The sequence below is a fragment of the Falco rusticolus genome, chromosome 8 (assembly GCF_015220075.1).
Source record: "Falco rusticolus isolate bFalRus1 chromosome 8, bFalRus1.pri, whole genome shotgun sequence".
Taxonomy (NCBI): Eukaryota; Metazoa; Chordata; class Aves; order Falconiformes; family Falconidae; genus Falco; species Falco rusticolus.
This window is the reverse complement of record NC_051194.1, coordinates 57,427,545-57,452,271: the sequence shown is the minus strand read 5'-3', so window position 1 is coordinate 57,452,271 and position 24,727 is coordinate 57,427,545. Positions and strand designations below refer to the sequence as shown.

Genomic DNA, 24,727 nt, shown 5'->3' with positions numbered 1-24,727 from the left:
AGAAAAGAGATCAATAACTCATATAGGTGTTAGATGCTATGTTGTTCTTTTATAGATCAACAAAATGTTTCAAAGTTATTTTTAAAGTAAGGTCAGGAGGCTAAGGATGTTATGTTTTCACTGGCTGGTCAAAAGAGCTTGGTATTTTGTTACAGACGGGGTCATTCAGCTATGGGAGCTATTTTTGTGCATGTGTGTATGCAGTGCAATTTATACCACCTCTTTTAAAATAGTGCATGCTTTTCTTTGGATTGTTTTATATGCGTACCTCTCTAGCTCAGGACTCAAAAGCACCGTCTCAGCAGCATTAGTTTTCATTCTGCAGACTAGTAGGTAACTCCAATACCCCCGAATTTCTGAGAACACCTTGTGACTAATAATTGAAACGTATTTGTCTGAAGCGTGAAGGTTTCCTTAAAATGCCTACTTTGAACCTCCTGGTAAAAGGATTGGATTTTTGATGCCTGGTTAAAAATATGTAATAGCACCACACCTTAAAGTCTTGGCTGTGGAGTATTTGGGTTGAACTCAAATATCCTCTACAACAAGAAGCAAGTCATAAATATCAGCTGGCTGTCTGTATAAGGGGGGGAAGAGCATGCTGCTGACTCGCAGCACAGTGGACTGCAAATATAAAGCCCAGGAAGACAGGAGTAATGATTCAGACTGCTTACATTTGCTCCACATCAACTCTTGCTATTCCAGTGTAAAAGCAGATGTCACACAAATGGGCTGTTTCCACCAACAGTATATAAAACAACTGTTTTAGATGGAGCTTGACCAATGTAGTTTTGCAACTAGCAAAACTGCCAAGTAAAGTTCCAGAAGACTAAAAGTCTTCATGGACTCCAGTGAAGTTTAGGTAGTAGTTCTAGCCTGGGGAAGGGGGTGGTAAAGTCTGTAACTGAAATGCTTAGATCTTTATGAAAACTGATCTACGTCTTTTAAAACATTTAAGCAATCTAAGAACAAAGTGCCCAGCTTAAGGGGATGGGAAGCCTTTCATAATTGTAAGTGTGGAGGGTGTGTGCATGTGATAAAACAGAAACGTTTGTTACTTGGTCAGCTATCATTTAGGTAAACTTTAGACATGCTCATAAGGGTCTTTAAATGATTGCACTGTAGGCATCTGATGTAAACCTTTCTTAACCAAGCTTCTTTACTTCAATGATGTTTTCAAGATTTAGGCACTAATACATTTGAACTTGTGTGACCTGTGATAGTAACTGACCTATTTCTACATAGGTAGCAAAAAAGTTCCCAATGTAGAAAGACCACATTCAAATGTCGTCTTTTTTTTTTTTTTTTCTCTGAACAGTTCTGCTACTGAAATGAAACCAGGCTAAAATTAAAAATACAAGAAACTGCTTACACTGTCCTGGTCACAAGTTGTTCTAGATTTTATTCTGGAGGCCTTGGAAAAAGGAACATTCTCCACAGCCAGATTATAAGTAAAATTATTCTGAACAACCACCAGGCAGTATTGTGATAAAAGAGTATCCTGCAATAAAAAGCACTAAGTGCTTGTGAATGAGGAATGTGCTGCAAGGAGGGATTAACAGCTGTTTACTAAAAGTAAGTATGGTGTTGAACAGGCTTGGTTCACTAGGAGGGAAAAAACCCCACCAAAATACCTGAAGCTTACCTGAATAGCTATAAATTCTTATTGTACATAAGCCAGAACTGAAGCTATTTGAGGCTTGCAAGAGAGCTCTTTCCACCCTGAGTGTTTCTGGTTGTGCTCTGGTTCCTTCTTCTGTGCCTTCAGAGCCAGAGGAATAGCTGTCAGCTCTGGCAGGATGGACTGGAGGGTGAGCATCAGTGTTTACCTGAGTCTTTATGTACCACAAAAAGATTCTGCCTGTGCCTGACCCACCTGAGCATGTCACGGCAGTGTACCTGCAAGTGCTGCCAGTACGTAATGGGAAGGCAAAGATACTCTGACTGGCTTTAGGTATCCAATTCAGGTGCCTGAACAGGCTCCATAGACAGTTATTAGGCTGCTGAGTTGTCCTTGGGAGGTCTGGTGAGATATACAGGATCACAACACCTCTAATCCAGCACTCATTTTTCATGTAAAAAGTTAGTGTGAGTAACTCCAAAAAGTTATGTACTTGCAGAACTCAAAGCAGGGGTCTTGTTAAGAATGGTAGTGCTGGTATTCAGATACAGTTTGGGTGACAAACGTGTCCTCCATCCTCTCATAAACCCTCTGCCTTGTTATTACTTGACTAGTTGCAAAACTTGGGAGTCTCTACTCCTACTAAACTAACCTACTGACCTGTGTGGTGGTGTTGGAATAACACTGGTATCCACAGCCATGTTGGGAAGCACTGTTGAAACCTGTGTTGAGGTTACCGCCAAACCTGTTTTCTACAACCTGGAGAGCTGTTTGCACAAACGCAAGGAGTTCATGAATTTACAGTTCAGCATTGTGTTGAAGCCTGTTAGACTGTAAGGGCTCAGCAGGGGATCCAAGCAGCACCGTGGGAGCAGAGGGAAGCACCGCTGCGATACCACCTACTCATTAGCAGAGTGCTAGATGAGCATATTGCCGAGCCTATGTAGCAATGCAAAACCCTCTTGCCTCCTTTGTGCTACTTTGCAACAGGTAGGGCTTCTACACTGCTCCTTCATTGCTCTTGAGACTTGCTGGGTGGGAACAGTGGTCTTGTTATTGCTGGTTTCGAGCTGCAAGGTGCCGCTTTGTCCCGAGTGCATAGAAAAGCAGAAGTAATGTTCCTGGTCAGTTAATGAAAGGAGCATAGATGGATTTGATCCTTATCTAAAACCCCTGCTGACTTCCATGGGATTCTGATGCAGCATTCAAGAGCAGAATATGGGACAAAGAACTCCACTTTAGCCATAAAACTGTGTCATGATTTACAATGTATAAGAAGATCCTAATTGTTGAAAGTCAGAGGTCAGGCAAAACTGTACTGATGTATATTTAGCAAGTAAGCTGCATCCTTCTTTCTCTCCAACCAACACAAACCAGGCAGAAAACTTGATGCCAGTAACTTGTCTTTGGGAGGGAACAATGGAGACTTTTCATATGAGGAATTTTAGCAAGCCACTAACTCTGCAGAGTGGGAAGCAGAAAAAGGTATTTTTGATAACTCTGAGAATAGAATCTGCGTGAAATACAGCAAAAATAACCCTGAAACCTTTGATCAGGCACACTGTACAACCAAGGACTTCGATTTGGCTTGTCTGACCTCTGGAGTCCTATCGTGCTGTTCGCTTTTAGCTCATGGGACAGATGCTCCTTTCCATTGCAGCCAAGTGCATGGCTTCCAGGCCCAGCAAAAGTGACTGCTCTCTCACTGGTGTATCTAGGGCGCACACCGAAGATGAGTGTTAGAGAGACAAAGACATCAAGCGTAGAGGAGAGAGAGAGAGAGAAGAGATCTGGAAAAGAACAAGACATCTTTTCGTGAAAGTATTTTTTTCATTAGAGAACCCCCTAGTTTTGGATGCTTTCTCAAAGTGAAAACCCAGCCAGTCTCCTAGCTGTGAGTCTGCGTTACGTTTAAGTTGCACACGCTTTGCATGGAGCAAGTATATTTATAGTCCAGCAGCATTTTTCACGCCTTTGCTTGAAAAGATGATCCTCCTATTAAAACATGTGATCAAAAATAAATTTGACTGGCTGTAGATTTGTGTAGGTGAATGAATCCATGGACTTTTTCCATGTGTAAGAGGAAGACAGCTGAAGAGTTAGAGGAGCACGAAAACGTTAATGCTGAAGCCTGACCTACAGTGTAGTGCTTTTGAATTATTTGCTATTCAGAAGTCACTTCTGTTGCCCTCAAAATCCACAAAAGCCCTTGTACATACATTAAACCACTCTGGTTTCTAGTTTGGTCACTTTCACTCATAGAGATGTACCTTTCTGTGTGGTTAGCTTAATGATTTTGAGAGACTCCTAGGAAGACTTGAGGTAGTGAAAGATTCCCTTCCTTAAATACCTTTTCTTAATTTTTTTTTCCCCTTTAATGTCCTCATTTCTATAATGTTACATAGTTTGGGCAGCTGCCCAGCTTGACCTTATAGGAGTGACATTCAGATTAAGCTGAATTAGAAGAACATTCCAGCTGTAGTTGTTATCTTTTTCTACTGACCTTTGTATTGACTGTTTCCTTCTTCCATTATTGAAAGGAAATTACTCGGAGCCATTTTCCAGCCTTCCTCCTCTTTCTAGATGGGGGGTGGTGAAAAGAAAAATCAAAATATTAATATGTAGCAACTTCACAACTACGAAAGTGTCACAATTTTAATTGGATTTTTAAAGGTTTGCTTTAATCTGAGGAATAACACAGTATTGTTTCACAGAATTATAGAATGCTTTGGGCTGGAAGGGACCTTAAAGATGACCAAGTTCCTATTGCCCTGCCAGGGACAGGGCCACATTCCACCAGCCCAGGTTGCTCCCAGCCCCGTCCAGCCTGGCCTTGAAGACTGCCAGGGATGGGGCAGCCACAGCTGCTCGGGGCAGCCTGGGCCAGCGTCTTGCTGCTAGTAAAGCAAAACGATGGGTCACGGAGGTTTGATTTGCTCTTCAGGAAGGAAGGAGGGGGCCCTGGGGCCCCTCATTTCTCCAGGGCTTCATTCCATGGTACGCTACCAAGCAGATCCCTGAAGAGGCCAAAGTCTGCTCTCCTCAAGCCCAGGGCAGTGAGCCTGCTGTGCCCCCTCCTCGCTGCCCTAGGGATCTTGAATGCCACCATTTCGTGGTCACTGCAGGCAAGGCTGCCCTTGAGCCTCCCATCCCCCACCAGCCCCTCCTTGTTGGGGAGAACAAGGTCCAGTGCAGCACCCCCTCCTCCTTGGCTCCTCTACCACTTGAAGGAAGTTGTTATCAATGCGTCTCGGAAACCTCCTGGGTTGCTCATGCCCTGCTGAGTTGTCCCTCCACCAGACAGCGGGGTGATTGCCGTCCCCTGTGGGGACCAGTTTCATCAACTAAATTTTTTCCTGGCAAGCTATAAGGAAGTTTTATCCCCTTGAAAGAAGAGAGGGGTGTGTGTCAGTGCATCAGTTGACCTGCTAAGCTCACAAGAATTAAACTTAGGCTTGTCTGAACGTGTAATATAGGTAGGAGACTTGCAACATGTAAATGAAATTACCTTACTATTTTTTACTCTTATTTTAGTGTTTCTCCCTTACCCCACCCCAGGAATTCCCAACTTGTGGGTAATTCCAAGATGTTGAAACCTCATTTTAATCTGTAATCACAAAGAAAAATAGTTACCTTGGAGTATCTTGCAAAACAAAATATTTTGTTTCAACAAATCAAAACATTCTGACCTTTTCTTGTCTAAGGTAAACAATATTGACATGATCTTTAAATAGTTTAATTGCTTTGAACCAGCATTTCTAATGGAAAAACTTGCCAAAAAATTATCAAAGTTTCTTCATATTTTATCAGTCATAAGTCTTAATGCTAGTAAGGTGATAGTTATTAGCGGGGAAATTAGAGCACTCTCTTGGGAGGAGGTTAGTGTGGATTTATGCAAAAAAGCACAAGCTGGATCAGGCTTTGCTAACCAATATGCAGTTTGTAAGCCACTGGTTATCAGCAACATAGAAAGTGCAGCTCCTGGAATAGCTAAAACTAATCAACTCCCCTAAATATGCCTCTGTAATTAGGCGCCATTGCATACCTGCTATCAGCGGGTACAGTTGCAGCCAGGTCATGTGAATTATTAAATATCTGTTTTTAATTGAAGTGTTATTACAGTAATTAAAGTTTGGGCCCAGAAGGACATGCAAAATCTAAATACATTTATCACTTCTACCCTGAGCTTTATAGACACGTTTGAAAGGGATTCAGGAGTCTCTAGACTAAACGTCAAGGACTGTTTGGTAAAGTCTAAGCAAGAGTTTGAGGAGCTGACATCCAGAGCTCCAATTCCCAGTTACTCTAATGTACTCTCAACTTTTGCAAGGTGTGGCATTTTAAGATTCATCCTTGGATTTTTTTTCGGTAGGCAGAATCCATTCTTTTAACACTTTTTCCATGATATTTTATGGAAAATGATTAAAACTTGATGGTCTAAGAGGAAATACTGCTAACTATTTAAAAAACCTCCAACAATTTCCCCCCTAAAACAGCCTAAAAATGGGTTATTCATTTTTAGCCTCTTAACAGCACAGGACAGGTTACTGTGGGGTTTTTTTATTGTTACAAATAAGGCAATAAATCATTTTAATTACTAGCTTCAATGATTTTATACACTCGTGTAAATAATATTGTTGTGTCAATTTCATTGATTTTAATCAAAAGCACTGTGTGTCTAAAGGACACTTGCGGAATGCTGTTCTGTATTCCCTTTTGCCTCTATTAACGGTGGAAGAGTTAATCTAATATAAAAAAACTTCTTTTCCTTTGAAGTCAGTTCGTGTGTTTTTCTATGTTCGGTTGATTGATTCCATGCTTGTTCGGTGTGCTCATGCACCTTGAACCAGCAATATGTGCTTCACCCTAAGCAGAGATATGGAAATAACAGGCTGAATATATTTCTGAAGCTCTCCACAGCCTAGCCCACACCAGGTGATTCTCATTCAACAGCAGGGAAAATTTTGAATTGACTCCATTGTGCACTTTTGCTATGGAGATTTTGCTAATGAGTTTCACGAAGGACAAAATGTGTCTCGCTGTTAAACGTTCCTGGATGAAATCTAGGCAGGCGCAGCCTTGCTGGTGTTCGGTCAGACAGGCTGCAGCGTGTTACTGGGTGAGGCAGCCCGGACTGGTCTAATGTGTGTTCTGCTATTGAAAAGAGGGATCACACAGCCCTGTCTGCCCCATGCCCGATGGGAAATCAAATCAGCACCTTACTGAGAAAATGAAGTTACTTTGATATCAAATACACTTTTTTTTAAAGATTGCTATCAGGCTTTTCAGAAATACTTAAATTTCCTTCTGGGATCAAACTGTTGTTTTCTTTAAGAGCTGAAGTTATGAGCGGGGCTTTTTTTTCTGCCTGCATTGCTATGACTTATAGTCTATACTTATTTTAATAAGAGTCCTGCTGTTAGAACTTTTCCAAATACTTCTCAACTGGTCTTAGATACTATTTTTTCCCCTGTCAGCATTATAACCTTGGAGAGAATGTTCCCTTTGTTCTTTCTCAATGAACCATAGAGAGCCTTCTATAATGGCTCAGAATTTTACTTGACAGGAGTTGTGATGGCTGAAGAGACGAGAACGATGTGAAGTTATAAAGCCCCAGAGCTCTATATTGTTGTTTCACCCTATTTCAAAACAACCCTGTAGAGGCTGTGAGGGGGTTGAGATTCATTTCTGGTGGTGTTGGTTCTTATCTAGTGAAATGTGCAGAACTAACAAGGAATCAAATCTACCCTGTGAGAGTCGGGTTTTTAAGCAGCTGAGTATGTTGCCATGCGGTTTCAGAAGCTTGGGTTGGGTTTGGTGTTTTCAGCCTGAACGTTACTGTCTCGCTCGGACTGAAGTGTCTGGAGCAGCCCTTTTCATTGCCTGTGTGAGACCAGAGGCATCACAGGAGCTTGTTCTGGGCCAGCTGAGTTGGGAAGGAGCGAGGACAAGGGCAAAGCTGCAGTAAGCCATTAGAGGACACCCTCGTGAATGCTTCCAAAAGGAACTGGGCTGTCTGAGATGCTACAGGGTTCTACAGCTGTGAATGACAATGGTCTTTAAAGTCTCTAATTTCAAAAGCTTTTCTAAGCTATTGCCTTCATACATGTGCTTTTATCTGCTCTTTCCCATTGAGTTCTGCAGTGCACGTGTGATTTAAGGGGTTACACCGCGAAGTGGTCCCACAGAGCTGAACTCGGCACTAGTACAAATCATCAGAAGTCTTACGGACAATAAACAACTTGGTATCTGTATTATTTGGCTGAGGTCTGCAGGTGTTACCCTCCTTTCTCCTCTGCTGCTCCCCTGGGCTGGCTCTGCTCTGCCGCCAAGATACAGCGAAGTGGGTACCAGTAATCACCTTCCACTGCTGGGAGTGTGGTGCCTTCGCTGGTGACACTAGCACTAGTGTCTGAATGTCACAAATGACTGTCTGAAGACATATGTGACCAGACCTTTAAAAACAGACTGTCTGCACAGGAGCAGCCACTACCCTTCCTAGTTAGCCATGCAAGACCAGGCTTAAAGAGCTATGAAAACACGTTTATGTATGCTGCTCCTTCAGCCTGCTGTGCGTTTTCACTTAGAAAAGGAAGAAAACCCAACCCCAAAACGCAAATGTTGTTTTGTATGACCCAAATAGTGTTTTCAACTGGCAAAGTTGATCTATCTACGTTACGCTTTGGTATCTACCTCCCAATTAGACAGGCTGATGCTCCCTAAGTTCAGTTAGTTTAGGTTCCTGGCTAGTTGTTATCAGAGCTTTGGCCAGACTAATGGATGTTGTCCAAGAAAAGCATCTTTGTGTTGTGGTTGTTCTAGGGTTAGGACTTAAAATTAATTTGTGTAAAGCTTGCACTGAAGAGTAAGCTCTGCCCCAGAAAACTCAACCTTCTCCTCCACATACTTGGTGAGAGATTAATGACCCTTATTAAAAATCTATATATATTGTTTCAACTTTGTTTATAGTATAAAGTAAATGAGAAACCAGAGTTCCTGCTTCAGCAAAAGCCTACAATTTTTGTGTCATAGCTTGCCTTTGAAGATGCCCTTTGGTCACTGCACTGTTTCACAGGTGTCTTTCTCAGTGAGGTTGCTCCTGAAATAATTCAGCAGGCTTTCTGTGAAACCAGCCCTTAGTATGTGAAAGATTCCAGGGAGTAATCATACACTGATGGTGTCCGCTGTGACTTGAAGCAAAAAAACCAGTTCATGCCCTAAGAATGTGGACTGAGAATGCATAGCTGCTATTTACAGGCTTACAAAATACTTGCAGTACGAAGGTGCAGCTGGCCTACACGGAACTGTACTTATAAATCAGTTTGAAACCCACACAAACTGAGGTGGGTATTTGGGGGAGACTAAGATTCTGGTTTCCCAGCTGTGCAAGGGAGCAGGAGTAATTAATTTCTCTGTATGCCACACTGAAAGTGGAAGTGTTTGCTTGGTTAGCTGGGCACCGTTTTGTTATCTGCGCATGCAAAAAAGCAACAGCGCTTTGAAAAGCGTGCGCACGCTGTCCTGGTAATGATTTCAAAACCCTAAAGTGTATTTTTTCCCTCATCTACGTCTCCGGCAGCCTGCACCCATATCAGCTCTTCCCACTGAGCTGAGTCATGGCTGTGCAAATGGCTGTTCCTAAAACACGAGAGGTAAAATTCAGTTCCCTGGAATCATCAAGCTAATTGAAAGGTTAAGAGGGACTGGCCTCAGCCAGTTTCTGGCTTCTGAACCCAAGCCTGAAGCCTTGGTGACCAGTCTGATGGAAATTAATAGCCTCTGCCCACATATGGCTGAATAATGTGGACTTTGGCTACCTTTTTACTGCAGGATGCCTTACCTTCTTTCCAGTTTTCAGTGGCTTTTCCCCCTTGGTTTTGTCTTTCCTTTCTTCCTTTTCTTTTTTCCCCTTTTGGTCTTGTTTCTGCAAAGCCATCTCCTTTTTGGCAGCCAGTTCCGCAGCAACCTGAAAGAGACAGAAGGGAATGTGAAGAGCTGGTCAAACATTTTCATGTGCAAGGTGTGTTAGAGGTGCTGTAGGAACCAGTGTGTGTTTTTCCTTCCTCACTTTCAGCTTTCCAGTATTGGGGAAACACGATATCCAACACGTTGCTTGGTAGCCCCCTATGAATTCCAGAGTGGCTGACCCTTCCGTTACCAAGAAGCCCTTTTAATTTATGCTGAGGGCACTCCTACCTGCAAACTTTAGAATAGGTGCTGACTATCCCAATATATCACCGGGAAAGAGGCAGTTTCAATGTCCCAGATTGCAAGGGTTTTTATGAAGTAAGACCAATTCCTGAAACCACCCAGAAGCACAATATTCTAATGACATACAACTTAAAGTTCCCTCTGGACTTGGACTCAGATTATGAATTTGTCCTAGTGTTTCTAAGGCAGATTGATTTTATAGAGATGGATTTTGAGAGGCTGCCCTGAGGCATGTCTAATTTCAATATGTGGCTAAAGACTGAAATTGTTCTAGTGAGCAAGAGAGATTGGATAGAGATATTGTGACAGACCCTGACAGATACACATGGATAGCCCAGCACCTTTATCCCTGCAAGCTAGTAGTCAGCCGGTAACTGGGTACAGCTGTATCCATTTCCATAACTATAGTTCCTGGCCATTTATACTTTATTATCTGGAAAAAGGCAGAGGGTAAAATTTGCTTTTTCTACTGTTCTTTTGTTCCCAGGCACCTTTCATTGTCCCTGAGAGGAATTCTAAGATCATCTACTGATGAGTGTAAATCAGAAAATCTGTGACCATTGGAGTTTATTAATGGGCCATTAATATTGGCAGTACCCTGAAAGAGTAGAAGTTAAAACATTTCCAATTGTAAGATGTTTCCTGTAACGGTAAAAATATTTGTTTTCTAAAGAATGTCTTTTAATGTATTGAAGATTGGACAGCGGGAAGGGACAATGACAAGGGCTGTGCTTTGCAGCCAGTGAAATTTCATTAGTGGATTTCCCCAAGCATTTCAGTATCTTACATTTAATTAAATATGGTAATTTAAACCCCGAGCACCATTCAGTCATATCTTGTGGTGATAAGCAGTGAAGCATTTCATTCCCTAGGATAGATTAACAGATTGACTAGAGTTCAAAATAGGTTTTTAGTGTCCCAGCAGGCCTGCTGTATCCAAAACCAACAGAGCTACTCCAAGTGTATCCTTTATTGTAGTACCCTGCCAGAAATCCAGCCTTGTCACCTCCACCCTCTGCTCTGACTGCCTACCAAAGGGTAACCGTCACAGTTTCCAGCATCTCAGGGGTGGGTTTATCCAGCACGGTACCTGTAAGCACACATGCAATTGACAGAAGGTTTTAATTTTAAGCAGCGTTTTTGAGTTCTACTGGTGATGTTTGAAGTATATCCAGACCCTGATTGGAACGGTTTGCTTTCGTGTTTTTATACAGATGAATGATACTGAAAGGGGCTATATAGGGCTTCTGTTTTCATGAACCTGCTATAACAGGACTAAATTGTTGAACTGTCCTTACCCTTCTGTCTTGCCTTCATCCGTTTGATAAGGTGGCAAGAAAAAAGGTCTGTCTCTACTATTTTCGGAAATGCAGTACAAGCTATGGTGCAAAGTCTTGAACTAACTTCCCTCATACAGGGAACAGAAAAACGGTGCTTGCAGTTAGCGCTGCATGAAATGTGCAGGAACACAGGGAGCCACCTCCAGCAGCACGTACAGTGACTGCGGGCAGAGGCTGTGTGCATCCAAATAGCGCTGGTACAGTCTCTGTCCTACATGCCTTGGTACTGTTTATGTAGTCTGAGATGCCAAATAATTCTGGCGAAATGCTACAAAGCCATGCAGCTGGCAATGCCGTCGTCACGTGGAGTCTGACTTTTCTGAAGTGCCTCTCTGCTTCCCAAAAGAAAATGACAGAGCAAATATTTTTTTTCCTTTTCCGTGGCCGATACACCTTTACCTCTACGCTCCTTCGGTGCAGCTCCTCCAGCTCTGCTTTCACCTCTGCTCTGAACAGCTCCATAATTGCAGAGAAGTGGGAGCTGGGGTGAAATGGTTGTGTACCTAACCTCGAATGGCTTGTACTCTTTTATACAGAGCTATTTTCCCTCCAGCTACAGGGGGATGCCTGAAGAATCTGACAAAAGAGTAGGAAAGAAAGGGAAGGGCAAGCAAATGTTAGTTTGAGATACTGAGCATTCACCCACATTATAATAGAGGGATTTTTGCCCTGAAGAAAACTTCATGGTGGAAATAAAAGCAGACATCTTCCTAAATTATTTCAGACTGCCCTTTTCTTTGCTAGGTTGCCTCTTTTTGAAATGATGCTGAAAGCACTTAGAAAACTCTTAATATTGAGGAAGAAATGTGCTTCACTAAGAGCAGATGAATTTTAGTCGCATTTTTCTTTCCAGCCTTGTTGTAGGACTCCTGTTGTGCTAGTGATGACTTTTTCTCCAGTAATATTTTCTTCTGAGGCTGAAAAGATATTTTCCTTTAAACTGATATCCCATAGAAGTCAAACTGTCTTTTCTATTTATAAATCCATTCAAGTGTTTCCAAACTCTTGCAGTGCAAATCCCCCTTTTTTTGGGGAAAGGGAAGGGCTCTAAAACAGAGTGCAGCCTACGAATGGGAATGCCTGATGTTGGTTTATATGAGCCAGGTATATGAAAATCTTCACCTGCCAGTAGGGCTCGCGTTCTGCTGTCCTCAGCCACAGAAAGCTTAGTATTGGCTCGGGTAAGCTGACATTTGAGGTAAATGTTCTTCCTCAAGAATAAGCCCTTCCCTCATCCCTTGAAAGAAGACCTTACTTGAACTTCTTCCCTTTTAGTGCTGTGGACGTAAATGAAAAGCAGGGGTAGAGTGAGTTTGGGAATTATGGATCTCCAGCTGCGGCAGGTGAGAGCCACCTCGCACCCTGGTTCTAAAACCACTTTGAACAGGGTTTATACGCACACAGTCTAGCATTCCCGGAAAGAAAAAAAATGCTCTCTTTGAGTATTAACTGTGCAGGAAGAAGCTATTCTGAAATCTAAGAAAATAAACGCTTTTTCTTCAAGAAAATGGGGCTGTGTGAGGTGGGAAGAGATGCCATCCCCACAGTAGCGTGCCGAACATCAGGCTGCCCGTTTGCATCATTTGTACATAACACACAGCGGGCTGCAAATGTGCTTCCCCGTATCCTGCCCCCTTAGCTTGAGGATGTTTAATTGCAACTTTTCCTACAGGCTGATTATTCCTGTAAGGTGGTATTATTTTTCTGACAGTTGGGGGAGATGCAATTTTCATCATGATAGGCCTGGGACTATCTTGTTCCGTCTTCCAGGCAAATCCATTTGTGCAGCTTTTAATAATGTAGCATTCTCCTGGCAAGGCATTTCTGAGCCTTGTTTACTTTTGGGTGTGCACCTGCAAGCAAGGCTTAAGCTGTTAAAAACAACCCCAGTGATTTGTTTCTCGCAGGAATGAATTCAAAACGTTGGGAGGGATTTCATAGCTTTATGGGATCTTGCAAAATGTTACGGTTGGCTTCAAGAGACTGTCATGCATTTCAGTCCATGACTGATATGCGCTCTAGGGTTGGGGTTTTTTTCTATCTGGCAGATGTTGCCCAAATGCAGTTTAACTCACCAGTTAAACTCCCTGTCTCTTCCATTTATTTTCTGGCAAACACTTCAAAACGTTTGTCTCCATTTAATGTGCTTACGAAAAATCTGTTAGCTTTGCTTGGTGTAGGTTGGTTGGTTTGTTTGTTGTGGGTTTTGGGTTTTTTTTTTTTTGGTTTTTGTTTAAGGTAAGGTGCATGGTAGAGGTGAAAAGGGGTTGTTGATACTGCCTGGCTTTAAGCAGTCTGATCTATAGACTACTGACTTCAGCCAACAGAGATCATGATCATGGGTAGCGGAGAGCTGCTGGACTAGGATCCTACTTGCTGAATGGCTTTGTTGCAGTGAATTGTTGTCTGGAGGTAAATGCGTCTGCCTGTTGCGCACCTTAACAGAGACTGAGTACCATTTCTGTCCTCCTGCATGGTCAACTTGAAATAATCAGAATATTTTAAGCCTGTGAGGTGCCCAGCCCCAGCTGATGGCACCGTGTGTTTAGCACTTGCAAAACCCCAGCCACCTCTGAAAGGAGCATCCAGGATAGTGTGGAACAGAGGGAATAAAGGCGGGCGTAACGGCAGGTATCTGCTTCTGGTACTGAAAAGTATGCTTGGTGTATTTGCTGTCAGGATAAAAGCATGCTTGCAAAATGCTGGGTACAAAAAAGTGTAACTTCACAGAGTCTCTTGAGCTCTTCTCTGATGCTTTAAAGCTACTTGTGATACGTGAATTTGGTAAAAATGAGTAAGATGATGTATTTGGGGTGGGTGTGTGACTATTGCAGTACTTGACTGCATAACACCATTTCACTGTCCCCACCTGGGAAATAGTCAGGGTTACTAATTAAATATTAACCAACTACTGGGGATCTCTTGCACTGCCATTACCAATCAAACTGATTACTGGGATTCGCGGGGATCTTTAACCATTGGTAATAACGAGTACTAATGAACAGCATAGCACTCCCCAGTGTGCCAAGCAAGGATCAGGAGTACAAGTTCGTGCAGCAGCTAACACACAGTTTTTCTCACCCCTTCTCCAGATGCTGCTGAATCAGATGCTGCAATTATAGTAATGTGGAAATGAGTTTGTCCTCCATGCAGCAATTTAATGTACAACCAGAATCTAAGGAAGCATCTTTTTTTTTGTCTCCCTCCCCCCCCCCCCCCCCCCCCCCCAGTAATTTAATATTGGAGATGAGGGGGAGTTGGGGAATGTGCCTGCTATATGGCAACACTTTTGGCTTATTTTCATGGTGATAAGACTTAATGAACTACAAGAAGAGATCATAATTTTGTTGGCAGCAGGGTAAGGGCAAAGCTAAAAATTGTCACATCTGATGATTATCTTAGGAGCAAAACGTAAAAACCCATTAGGGGTAGACATCTGGAACAGATGCAGGGAGACTACACTGATGTCTCAGAACCTTAAATTTCTCTTGAAGAGTATGTGAAGTAGAGAAAAACTTCATTTTAGTCCAGAGACAGTACATATTTTTCGGACTAAAGAACCAAGTGCTTTGCATTGGGATCTCTTTGGCATACCTGTTTGAAAGGTATTTGTAAAATGTCATGGAAGCAGTTTGTGCAGAGGGCCAGCTACATTACAAAGTCAAGTAAGGTCAGAGTTGTCAAAGGATAAAGAAATATAGAATGTATAATAATGCAGCAATGGTTCGTGAAGTGATTAATTTGTATTTTATTTTCCCCAAAGTGTCTTTACCCAAGTCTTATAAAATGCTCACTTTTTAAATACAGTTCGGTCTTGACTTTTCATGGAGTTTAACTTGGGAGTAACCAACCCATTCACAGAAGCTAATATATACAAAAGGTGAAATCTTGTCTCCCCTGAAGTCAAGGACAAAACGCCAATTAACTTCAATGGGGCCAGGATTTCATTTACTATGTTGCCCAGTAGACCAGTGTGGAACAAAACCAGTTGCCTTAGGGATTTTTAATATGCAGCTGACTCAGTTGAACAAAAAACGTTTTACTTGTCTGACATTCAGGTAAAATCACAATTGTACTGAACTTCCTTTTGCCAACTGCATTCTGGATATCTGTGAAGGTTATGTGATTGCATGTTCTGTTCTTGGTTGTGCTGGCTAAAAAAGGGAGATAAAACGGGCCCCAAAATCTTTGAAAATCAGGTAATTGCCAGTGAAAATTTGTTGGGAAAATAGATGCAGGGTTTTTTCTTCCAGATATTTAAAAAAAAAAAATGCAGGAAAAACAGGCAGTAAAACAAACTCTCTAGACTTCTGGTTTCCTTTATATATTTTTTTTGTGCAAAGAGAAAGCAGATGCCCAGGAAAGACAGCAAAACAGCTGAAGGTGGGAATTCAAAACTGGGAGTAGGATAGGAAGAATGTATTTCTGCAGAATTTACTGCCATATCCAGTCTTGCTCAGTGTGATTTCTTGTAACGTCTTCTCTCTGAGCTGTGTTTATCCTTGTTGGTAGCAGGTCTAATTAGCATAATGTTCCCCAAAGCCTCCTCCAGCAGTAAGCCCTGTTTGCTGGGTGCCTCCCCTGCTGCCCAGAGCAGGCAACAAAGCCTTCCTGACTCTAGCATGTGTTTCTACTTTAGCAGCTGAAAACTTAACCGGCAGGTCTCCTTCACTCTCTCTGGGGCTGAACAACAGAGTGGCTTAGATACAGAGGCCAGCAGGGGTGACCTTAGCATACTTTGAACTTGGCTAAAACCAGGAGCACGCCCTGAGCTCAGTTTTAGTGAGGCACAGAGAGCTGTTTTCTAGCAGTTTTCTTGCCCGTTTTGGTAAGCCAAGTAACTAATGGTTAAAGTACTGGGCTTTTATGCTGGGCTAGTCTGTATTTACATTCCCTCAAACCACACAGAGACTGCTAGTATGTCTTTTCCCCGTGATTCCAGGAAAGACTGAATCCAAAATACTGTTTTATCATACCTGTGTTAGTCCATCACTTGCAGGCAGCTGATGAACACAACAGCCTGTCTCAGCAGGGGAGCTTTAAGGACCACAGTGGTCAGGTTTTGACCATTTAGTTTTCCTAGCCCGCTAGTAGCCGTCACGCCTGGTTCACGCAGGGGCCAAATCCTGCTCCTGTGTGCAGGGCTTCCTGTTTATCATCTGCCTCCACAGGCTCCTCATCCTGCTCCAGCCACGGTGGTGGGTGGAAATGGCTCGGCGTGCCAACCCCTGCCTTCGTTGCCTCAGCTAGTCTTAATTCTCTGTGTGACACCCAGATGATCAGAGGAAGAGATTATCGGCCACTTCTATTAACCAAAGCGGTCAGAAGAGGGACTTTATCAGGAAAAACAACTGAGTTTATTACAAGGATATGCAAGATAAACTAAGACGCTTCCTTCACTTGAATGTTCAACCCTGCTTTAATGATCCTTGGCGCTAAACCAAGGCTCAAGCCTGCCTGCATAAAAAGCTCTTCTCTGCTTAAACTGAGCTACTTCTTACTAGACTGTGCTGATACTGAATGCAAACACTGGAACCAGTTTCAGCCTCTGGGGTAGCTGTGGAGGTCTATTTTAAATCAAGGCTCTTTAAGCTGTTTCATATGTATTTCTACTAGCACGGGTCTATGTGGATTTTGCCACAGGAAAGCAACTCTTAGTAGCTGAGCCCTTTCCTCTTAGCTCCCTCAGACACTTATCTGTCCGTAACTTGCATAAACTGAGCACCTTCTCCCATGACTAAGTGGCCGCACATCCTGAAATGGAACAGATTTTGGTATGTGACTTCTGTGGTTTACCCTGGAAGAAAACAATTCTTGCAGCAAAAAGCTTTTTAACTACAGGGTTTCTGGAGTGCTAGAGGCCATTGTTACCGAACATTGCTACTTGGATAAACAGACATGTTTTGTGGCAATTCCTTCCCCAATCCTGTTAGCCTTTTTCATTAAAAACAGTGATGGTACCTGCTCTGGAGTTTTTTGAGAAAGAATAGCCATTGAACCTCCTGCTTCTTCAGTAGGATAGTCAGGAAACTTGCCTATGATATGCCTGTGTGAGAAACAGAAGTTGAAAAGGAATTAAAATCTGTAATTTTTCATCTTGCTGACAAAGGTGTTAGGTGGTGGGGAAGCACGCCCTCCCTCATCTCTACTCAAAACCATCTGAATTGCTTCTTGTGATAGTGGCTTTCTGTCTGGTAAATTCATTAAAAGTTACCAACTCATGTCTTTTGTATCATGACCCATCAAACACTGAAGGTTCTTAGGGAATCTCGTAGGACCATACATCACTTCATATCTACAAATTCCCAATTGTATTTCCATGTGAGGATCTCCACCCTCAAAAATTTCCAGTGTACTTGCACAATGAGGTGGTGATGGAAGCTAGTGAGGGGCCAATAAGTGACTTTGTGGTAAGGTTGCATGGATGCCATGCCTAACACAGAGCGCTTCCAGACCTTTCAGAAAGAGACTAAAAGATGGAAATAATAATTACAGTTCAAAGGTCATTTCTATTGATAAGACTCTTTAACTGCTTTCACTTTTGTAGCTTTTTGGATTGTACCAGGAAGATTTTCTGTTTGTTAATATCAGGAAGATTTTCTGTTCCAAAGAAAATTCTGACACTTCAGAAAGATTCTTGTGTTACTTTCAAACAGAATGGTAACGTTTCCTCTAAATGAGATTTCCCTTGAGAAGAAAAGAGCTCAGAAAAGTCAATGTGATTCATAAAAATTGCTTTCATTTTTTCAAAAACAACTGGTACCATAAGGGACCTTCCTAGTCCACTGTTAAGCAGATTCAATTTTAACCTGAGATCCTTGGAACAGAGCATCTGTTTTGTTTCTATAGTACCACGTGTAGGGTTTGGATCCCTAGCTCTAGTACTAACGTAATACCAATTACAAAAGAATAAACACACATTCATCTGTGATTGTAAGCTCTGATTTGCATGTTCAACAATTACTAGTTCTATATGCAAACAGATGCAAAACTTTAGTCACTGCATTCCCGGAGACCAGCCTGTGCAAACAAAGGGGTGTCATTGTTAGTGTATTTTTTAAGAAAAATCTGGTAAGAATGGAATTTTTGGCCTCAAAAACCTGCATAATCTAGTTTGTTTAATGTTAGATCATGTTTCATTTTTTACAAACAGCCAGAAAATAGCTCAATTTCATGTTAAATGCAGTCTTGTTTTAAGTGCTGCTGCAAGTCTGGCTTACAGTAACAAATTTCTCAATATCTGATATTAAGGCTGTTGCTACTTTCCAAATGCCAGCTGGGAGGGAGGAAAGGCAATATGTACTGTGGGTGAGGAATCAGTTTGGAGTCTGCTGGCCACTGAATGTGCTATCAGTGCCAGCTTTCAATATTTATGAGTGTTACATTTGGTATTTGTATTAGCTTTTTTTTTTATATACTTTTAAATCATTTACAGTTCTTGGAGACAGAAATATTTACCCTTTGGCTACGTATGATGCGTGTGTTTCTGAGTGCTGTAGGAATTCTATCAAATTCTGAAATTTGGAAGGGGGTTCCAGTTTGTAGGTAGTATTTTCTGCGTGTTTCTTCTGTCCACAGCTGGTGCAGCTGTTTGGGATGACATGGTTTATCTCATCCTTTTGTAGCAGCTACAGCAAGCGCTTATGTTGAAAAATAACTTGAGCTGAGGAGAAGGCAACGCCAGTCTTTTCACGTGAGTGGAAGAAGTGTGTCAGACATTTATCAACCAGTCAGCTGCCCAAGGACCGGGTTTTCAGTTGAGGGCAATGCAGAATGGAAGTTCCCATGGTCATCAGTGACCCTGGGAGCAGACAGCTACCGTACATTTTGGTCATGCTAATTCTTCAGGGACATCTGTGTTTTCCTTCTGGACTTCATCCTCTCCTGTGTACTGCTGTTTAGCATATCAATTGCTGTCCACTGGACAGGGAGCAGTATTCTTGAGTCTCATTTCCATATCTGACCTCTTGTGGGTTTTCCTCTTTCTCATCTAGGTTTAAATGACTACAACTGCACTTGTAATGCCTGGAAAGCATGCACATGCATGACCCTTCTGGCCAAATTCCTCTCTTTATGAAACCCTCTGAGTTCAGAGGTTAAACCAGGGATTCATTTGGCCTGTAAATCTGCCCAGAAAAATGCAGTCGTTGATCTTTCTGGTCAAAAGTCCATTTTAAATGTAATGAATCTCAATTTTTATTCTCCATGCACTTTTTGGCAGCGTTCTACTCAGAACCATCACAATGGCTTGTCTTACGCATTTGTCCTAAGATGCTAATTTGAATTCAACTGGACCTAAGCTGTTTCATATAAGCGTGTTTTACAGTGGCTGATAACGACAAAACACCAGGGCAAAATGAGCAGCCAGCATGCACTCCACGAACAGCCAAGGATATTCCTATATCTCTGTTCCATCAGATAAGCTGCATGTCATCTACGGCTGGAGAGCCCCACCAGGCATGTCCCACGTTGAACGGCTCTTGAATTAGGAGGATCTCCCAAACGTGTAGAATGATTTTGAGCTTGCTCTACAGTGATAATTGTTCAAATAATTTTGAACTGCCCTCCCCTTTTGAAACTTCCTAGATACAATGAAGTATTAATGATTAGAGCCAGTTCTAAGGCAATACTACTGAAAGATTAATCCAGATGATGTAAAAGCTTGCTCCTAGCTCGAGCCTAGCATTGCATTCTGTTTTCCTGGAAGCGCAGAGGAGAGGTTGATGGTAGAAATCCTTCTTGGTTCCACCTAGGGCACAACTACGCTGTAAATCAAGATTTACAGAAGGTGGAGCTGCAGAGGTTCCCATAGTCAGCAACTAGCCTGAAAACTGAACTGGGGAGTAGCAGAGCGTTATACCTGCCCCTGCATTGCTCACTGACTCCAAAAGCTGGGTTGCAACTGCAGTCACTGTAAGGCTTTGTCTCACTGGAGATCACAGAGTGTGAATTTCAGACCAGTGTTTGTTATTTAGATTGCTCTATTGGCCGAGTAGAAAAAAAAACCCTACTCAGTCTGTATTTCCTCTAATCTGCACCTATTTTTGATACTCACAGTGCCTTGACATTTTCTTTGCGTGTCAGGTGCTGTATCTAGCTGACAGATTACCTACAAAGTTCACACACCCTGATGCTTTCTCTGTATGTCACTGAAAAGGGAGCACTGCGTAAAAACTAAACTGGTGGCCAGGAAAGTCTGAAAGTCTTGTTGCATGTTGATGGGGAGAGGAGAATGTAAAAAGCCCAAGCTCTTGATAAGAACAGTACTGGAGTGTGTAATATATTCGAGAGACATGGTACATGTCTGAAACACCTGGTTCCGAGGCAAGTCAAACCTCAATGAATCTGTTGCTTATTATTGCCTCAACGTTTGCAAGGGGGGAAAAAAAAATACAATTTTACTTATTCCAGCATCTCATAAAAACGTGCAAATGCCAGAATCGGAAGAAGCATCTCTTATTTTCAACACAACTGCTTCAGCAGGAGTGCTGACAACGTGTTAAGGACTGAAAGCAAAAGCAGAAGTAAATTCTACTGGATTTCATATGTAGGATGCAGTTCTAATGAAACTTTGCCTAGAAGAATGAATTAAATTTGTAAAACATATGGCTGCTTGGTAGGGCTGGGCTTGGTGGCTGCACAGAAGCAAGTGAGGTGAGATGGAAGGGTAGGGCTAGGAAGAAGCCTCCACCTTGTGAGGCAAAACTCAACAGTAGCCTGGGGGAAGCCTTTACAGACTAAGGACCCCGAAGTCTGCTGCTTCCCAGTCTGCGGGCAAGGAGCTGAGGATGGTTCCTGTTGGGTGACCTGCTCCCTGTTGTGTATTCACAGGCCATCGAACAGAAACTTGTGTTTGGGAGCTCTGCTCACACTGCTACAAATCAAGCTGATGGGTGCCAGGGTTCACAGCAGGCAGAATGTCTCCTTGGGTCGGAGCCACCGCTTTAACAGAACTACCAAACGTCTCTGTGCTGCGGAGGACACTGCGGAAGAAGGGACCTTTAGAAACTGTGCGATGTGAGAAATCCATTACTTTTCTGGAAAGCAGTGAAATCCTGTCAACGGGAGCATAGCCTGGCTTTGGTAAATAGCTTCACAGAAAGCCATCTAATTGGAATGAATGGGAGCCCTAAATCTGCATCCGACCAGCTCAGCCGGAAAAGTGAAGGGATGAACAAAGATGGAGGAGTGAAAAGAGATCATCTCCCACTCCCAGCTAAAACAGAAAAGGATCCCATGAGATTTTTGTGCTCTTTCTTGAGTTACTTTCTGTCCTCTGGTTCGCTGTTACTGCTCTCCCCCTTTCCAGACCTATTCCTCCTACAATAACTTAGATCTGTCAACTGTAATTGAAAAAGAATGATCTCTTCTGGTCTGCAATGCAAACCCTTTTGTCTCTGATCGTGTAACAGAGAGTTCTGGCTCTTCTGGGCTCAATTTTGTTTTAGAGCACAACCCAACCCACATAAATGTCCAAGTTTTAACTAGGTTCAAATGGTTCTTTAACATCTCCAAATCACCGCCAGGCTCAGTGTGAGTCAGTCTGACTGGCAGGCTCTGCTCAGCCCTGGATGCTGTGGCACCACAATTCTGACCTACAAAATACATCCCGTGCCTGGGAGATGACCCTGTGCTGTGCTTGTTTCATCTGCTGCTTCCTCCCCTCCTCATTTCAGGAGCATCACCATTTTTTTTTTTTTTTTCTTCTGTGTTTTCTCTCTGTCCCACACTGCTCAGGGATGGTTATAGTTAAGGCTAAATATGGCTGGTGATTTATGAGAACACACCATTGATTTAAGCATTTTGTCTGGTAATAGACTCAACAAGTTACTACCTACTCTGTTCTCTGGCATGATTTTACATGTGTTATTCTTTCTTTTTGGCCATGGCTTCTCTAGCTAATTGCATAAAAGACCTTGTCAGGAAAAATAAAAAATTGTTCTTTGGAGGCAAAAGAGCGTTTAACTCTTTTCAGGGTAAGAAAGGACGTGGGCTGTGTGCAGAAGAAAAGGCGTGACTGATGGCTGTGTGCTCTGGGTGGAGGGAAAGGAGAGTGTTCTATGCAGAAAAGGAACAAAACCAAAAGGCTGGGGGGGGACCCTTTAAGGAAATGAACCCCTCGTCGTTTTGTAGTTCTTGCCTATTTCTGTAATCCCACCTGATGTGGGTTCTCTCAATCTACTTGCGTAGCTGTGTTAGTTTATTTTAGGTGTCTTTGCTGTGGCATTTTCTTTCCTTTTGTGTTGTCCTTTCTTCAGCTCTTTGAAAATCACTTCCAGGAAAAATAACCTATGCAAGTACAGAATTACTTATAAAGCAAGATTAATTTCCACAAGCCTCTTGTCATTTTTAATGGGTTTGGACAGAGATATGTTACAACTGATGCTTTATCTAAGGTCCTGATCCTCCAAGCATTTGCTTGTATGTGTGATTGTTATGCGTGGAAGTAATTCAGCAGAGTGACTTGTAGGGAGATGTGTTTGGAGGATTGGAAAGTTTATTGTTCTGAATAAATACTTGGCTTTAAAAATTTAACATCAAATGTTGAGGCCAACAATGTGCAAGAAGAAACATGCCCATGGAGGAATGAGTGTGAAAGGTTTGCGGGGAAAGGTGATATTCTTTCTTACGTTAACTATCGTAATTAGAAACAATTGATGGTCTTTTGGGTCCCCAATGCCTGCCTTAGATCTGAAATGGGAGAAGGCAGCTTCAAAGCCAGGTTATAGTTGGGAACAGTTGTTGGAGGGGACAGACTTAAATGTGGAACGTGGTAATTCTCTCTGATAGTTTTATAACATGTAGTGTTATTGGCCAGGAAAGGTAGACCTTTGGCTGACCTAGTACAGTTGTTCTTAAGATTCTTGAGCTCTTACAGTGAAATAGTCTGTTTTGCTTTGTCATGAAGTTATTTCACCTTTTCAAGGATCCTCCTGGTCTTTTAAGGATAGCAATAGATAATTAGTGTACTGGGGGAAAAAGGAATCTCTGTTCCCTTTCAGGCTTGGGGATGAGTTTTCTCTGCCAGGACTCCTGGTTATCCTGCTTTACCCCCTGTAAACCGTAGGGAAGAAAGAGGGAAAAGCATTTTTTGACCTACCTATCGGTGCCCTCAAAATTCTGACAAATTATTCCTGGTTTAAAATGGCAGTAGGTTTTTCTCCTTGAAATGAGTTGGAGTCATGGGAAGGTAGCACTGCAAATTACTGCTAAGATTTTGAATGAAAATTGAAGGCAATATGGGCACGAATAACAGCAAGGAGAAACAGATTTACAGTTACAATATTAGCTTAAATTAAAAAAAAATCAGAAAAATCAGACAAATTTGGCAATATTAATACTCACAAAACATTCTGGTGTTCTTGATTTTTGCATGTCCCTCCCTACCAGCAAAAAAATACTGCCACATATTTTTCTCAGAGCTCAAGTCTGAATTAACTCGGGATTGGGAGAAATCACATCCTGATCTACATAACTGAATTATTCTGCAAGAGCTAATAACATCCAGCCCATACTGGAAGCTTAGACAACCTAGAGAAGATGACTATTACATTTGCCCGCCATGGCATGGAAAGAGAAGTAAGACTGAAGGGACTGGAAAGCAGCTTCCTATAAGGTTACTTAAGGGATTTTGGTGCCATTTCTGCAGTGCAGAACATCTTGGGCAGAGGTGCTGGTACGCCTGGTGTGAGGCACTCTGCAGTAACAGTGGGAGCATCTCCTGGTGGGCCCAAGGACACCTGGATGTCCCCTCCCTGCTCCAGGAGAGAATGGTTTCAGAGCGAGGAGCAGGGCACCTCGTGGTGTCACACGGCCACCTCTAGCCCGCAGGGTTTCTGCCACTGGCCTCGCCAGGGCTGCCAGTAACTGCTGGTTAGTGAGGAATCCATCAAACCAACTGCACGTACTGGCATGGAGGTAAAATCTTGCTTACTGGAAGTGAGCCTGACAGAACCAGAAACCCCATGGTTTTGCCTCTCTGAAAGCTGCAGAACAGATACTGACAGCCAACACCGCACTCGTGTTTTGTTTTCTAGGTCTACACCTCTTTTAGTGCCTGTCCTTCTCTTTTGGACTTGCTCATCATCTCACGTTTACAGAGCCGGGAAGCAGGCTATCTTCCTCCAGGGGCTGTCTCAAAAAGTGAAGGGCTGCTCCCCCTCGTCCACAGCCAGACTGTCCCCAGGCTTCTTTCCAGTGTCAGCTTCCTGTTGACTGTCTACAGCCTTTTGAGGAATGCGATCCCCCCTGAGCCGGCTGGAAGGAGGGTGGGTCGAGCAACCCTTCCTGCTGAGGAAGAACCCCCCTCAGGGCCCAGCACCAGGCTGGGGGATTTGGCTGATGGAGTAATGAGGACTCTGCAGTACACAACTCTCATTAAACTCTCATCTGTTTTGATTTTCTTACATCTTTCCATTCTCTTTAAAGCGAGGTCAAAAATACAGAAGCTGGCTCAAAGAAACACCGGGTCAAATTCCCCTTGCATTTACTGAATTCCTTACCTTTGGTCAGCTTATCCCGCCTTCACAGAATGCCAAATCCTGACTCAAATTGG

At 42.7% G+C, this 24,727-nt stretch overlaps 1 protein-coding gene across 1 annotated transcript in view; it reads right to left on the bottom strand.

Annotated features, from left to right (window-relative positions):
- The window catches only part of IQCA1 (IQ motif containing with AAA domain 1), a 112,276-nt gene that overhangs the window by 40,517 nt on the left and 47,032 nt on the right, over positions 1 to 24,727 (bottom strand). Inside the window, exons 7-9 of the mRNA XM_037396263.1 lie at positions 17,134 to 17,218; positions 9,462 to 9,587; positions 4,125 to 4,200 (exon numbers count right to left, since the gene is read on the bottom strand). Coding sequence (XP_037252160.1) covers positions 4,125 to 4,200; positions 9,462 to 9,587; positions 17,134 to 17,218 — 287 coding nt within the window. The remainder of the gene's footprint in view (positions 1 to 4,124; positions 4,201 to 9,461; positions 9,588 to 17,133; positions 17,219 to 24,727) is intronic.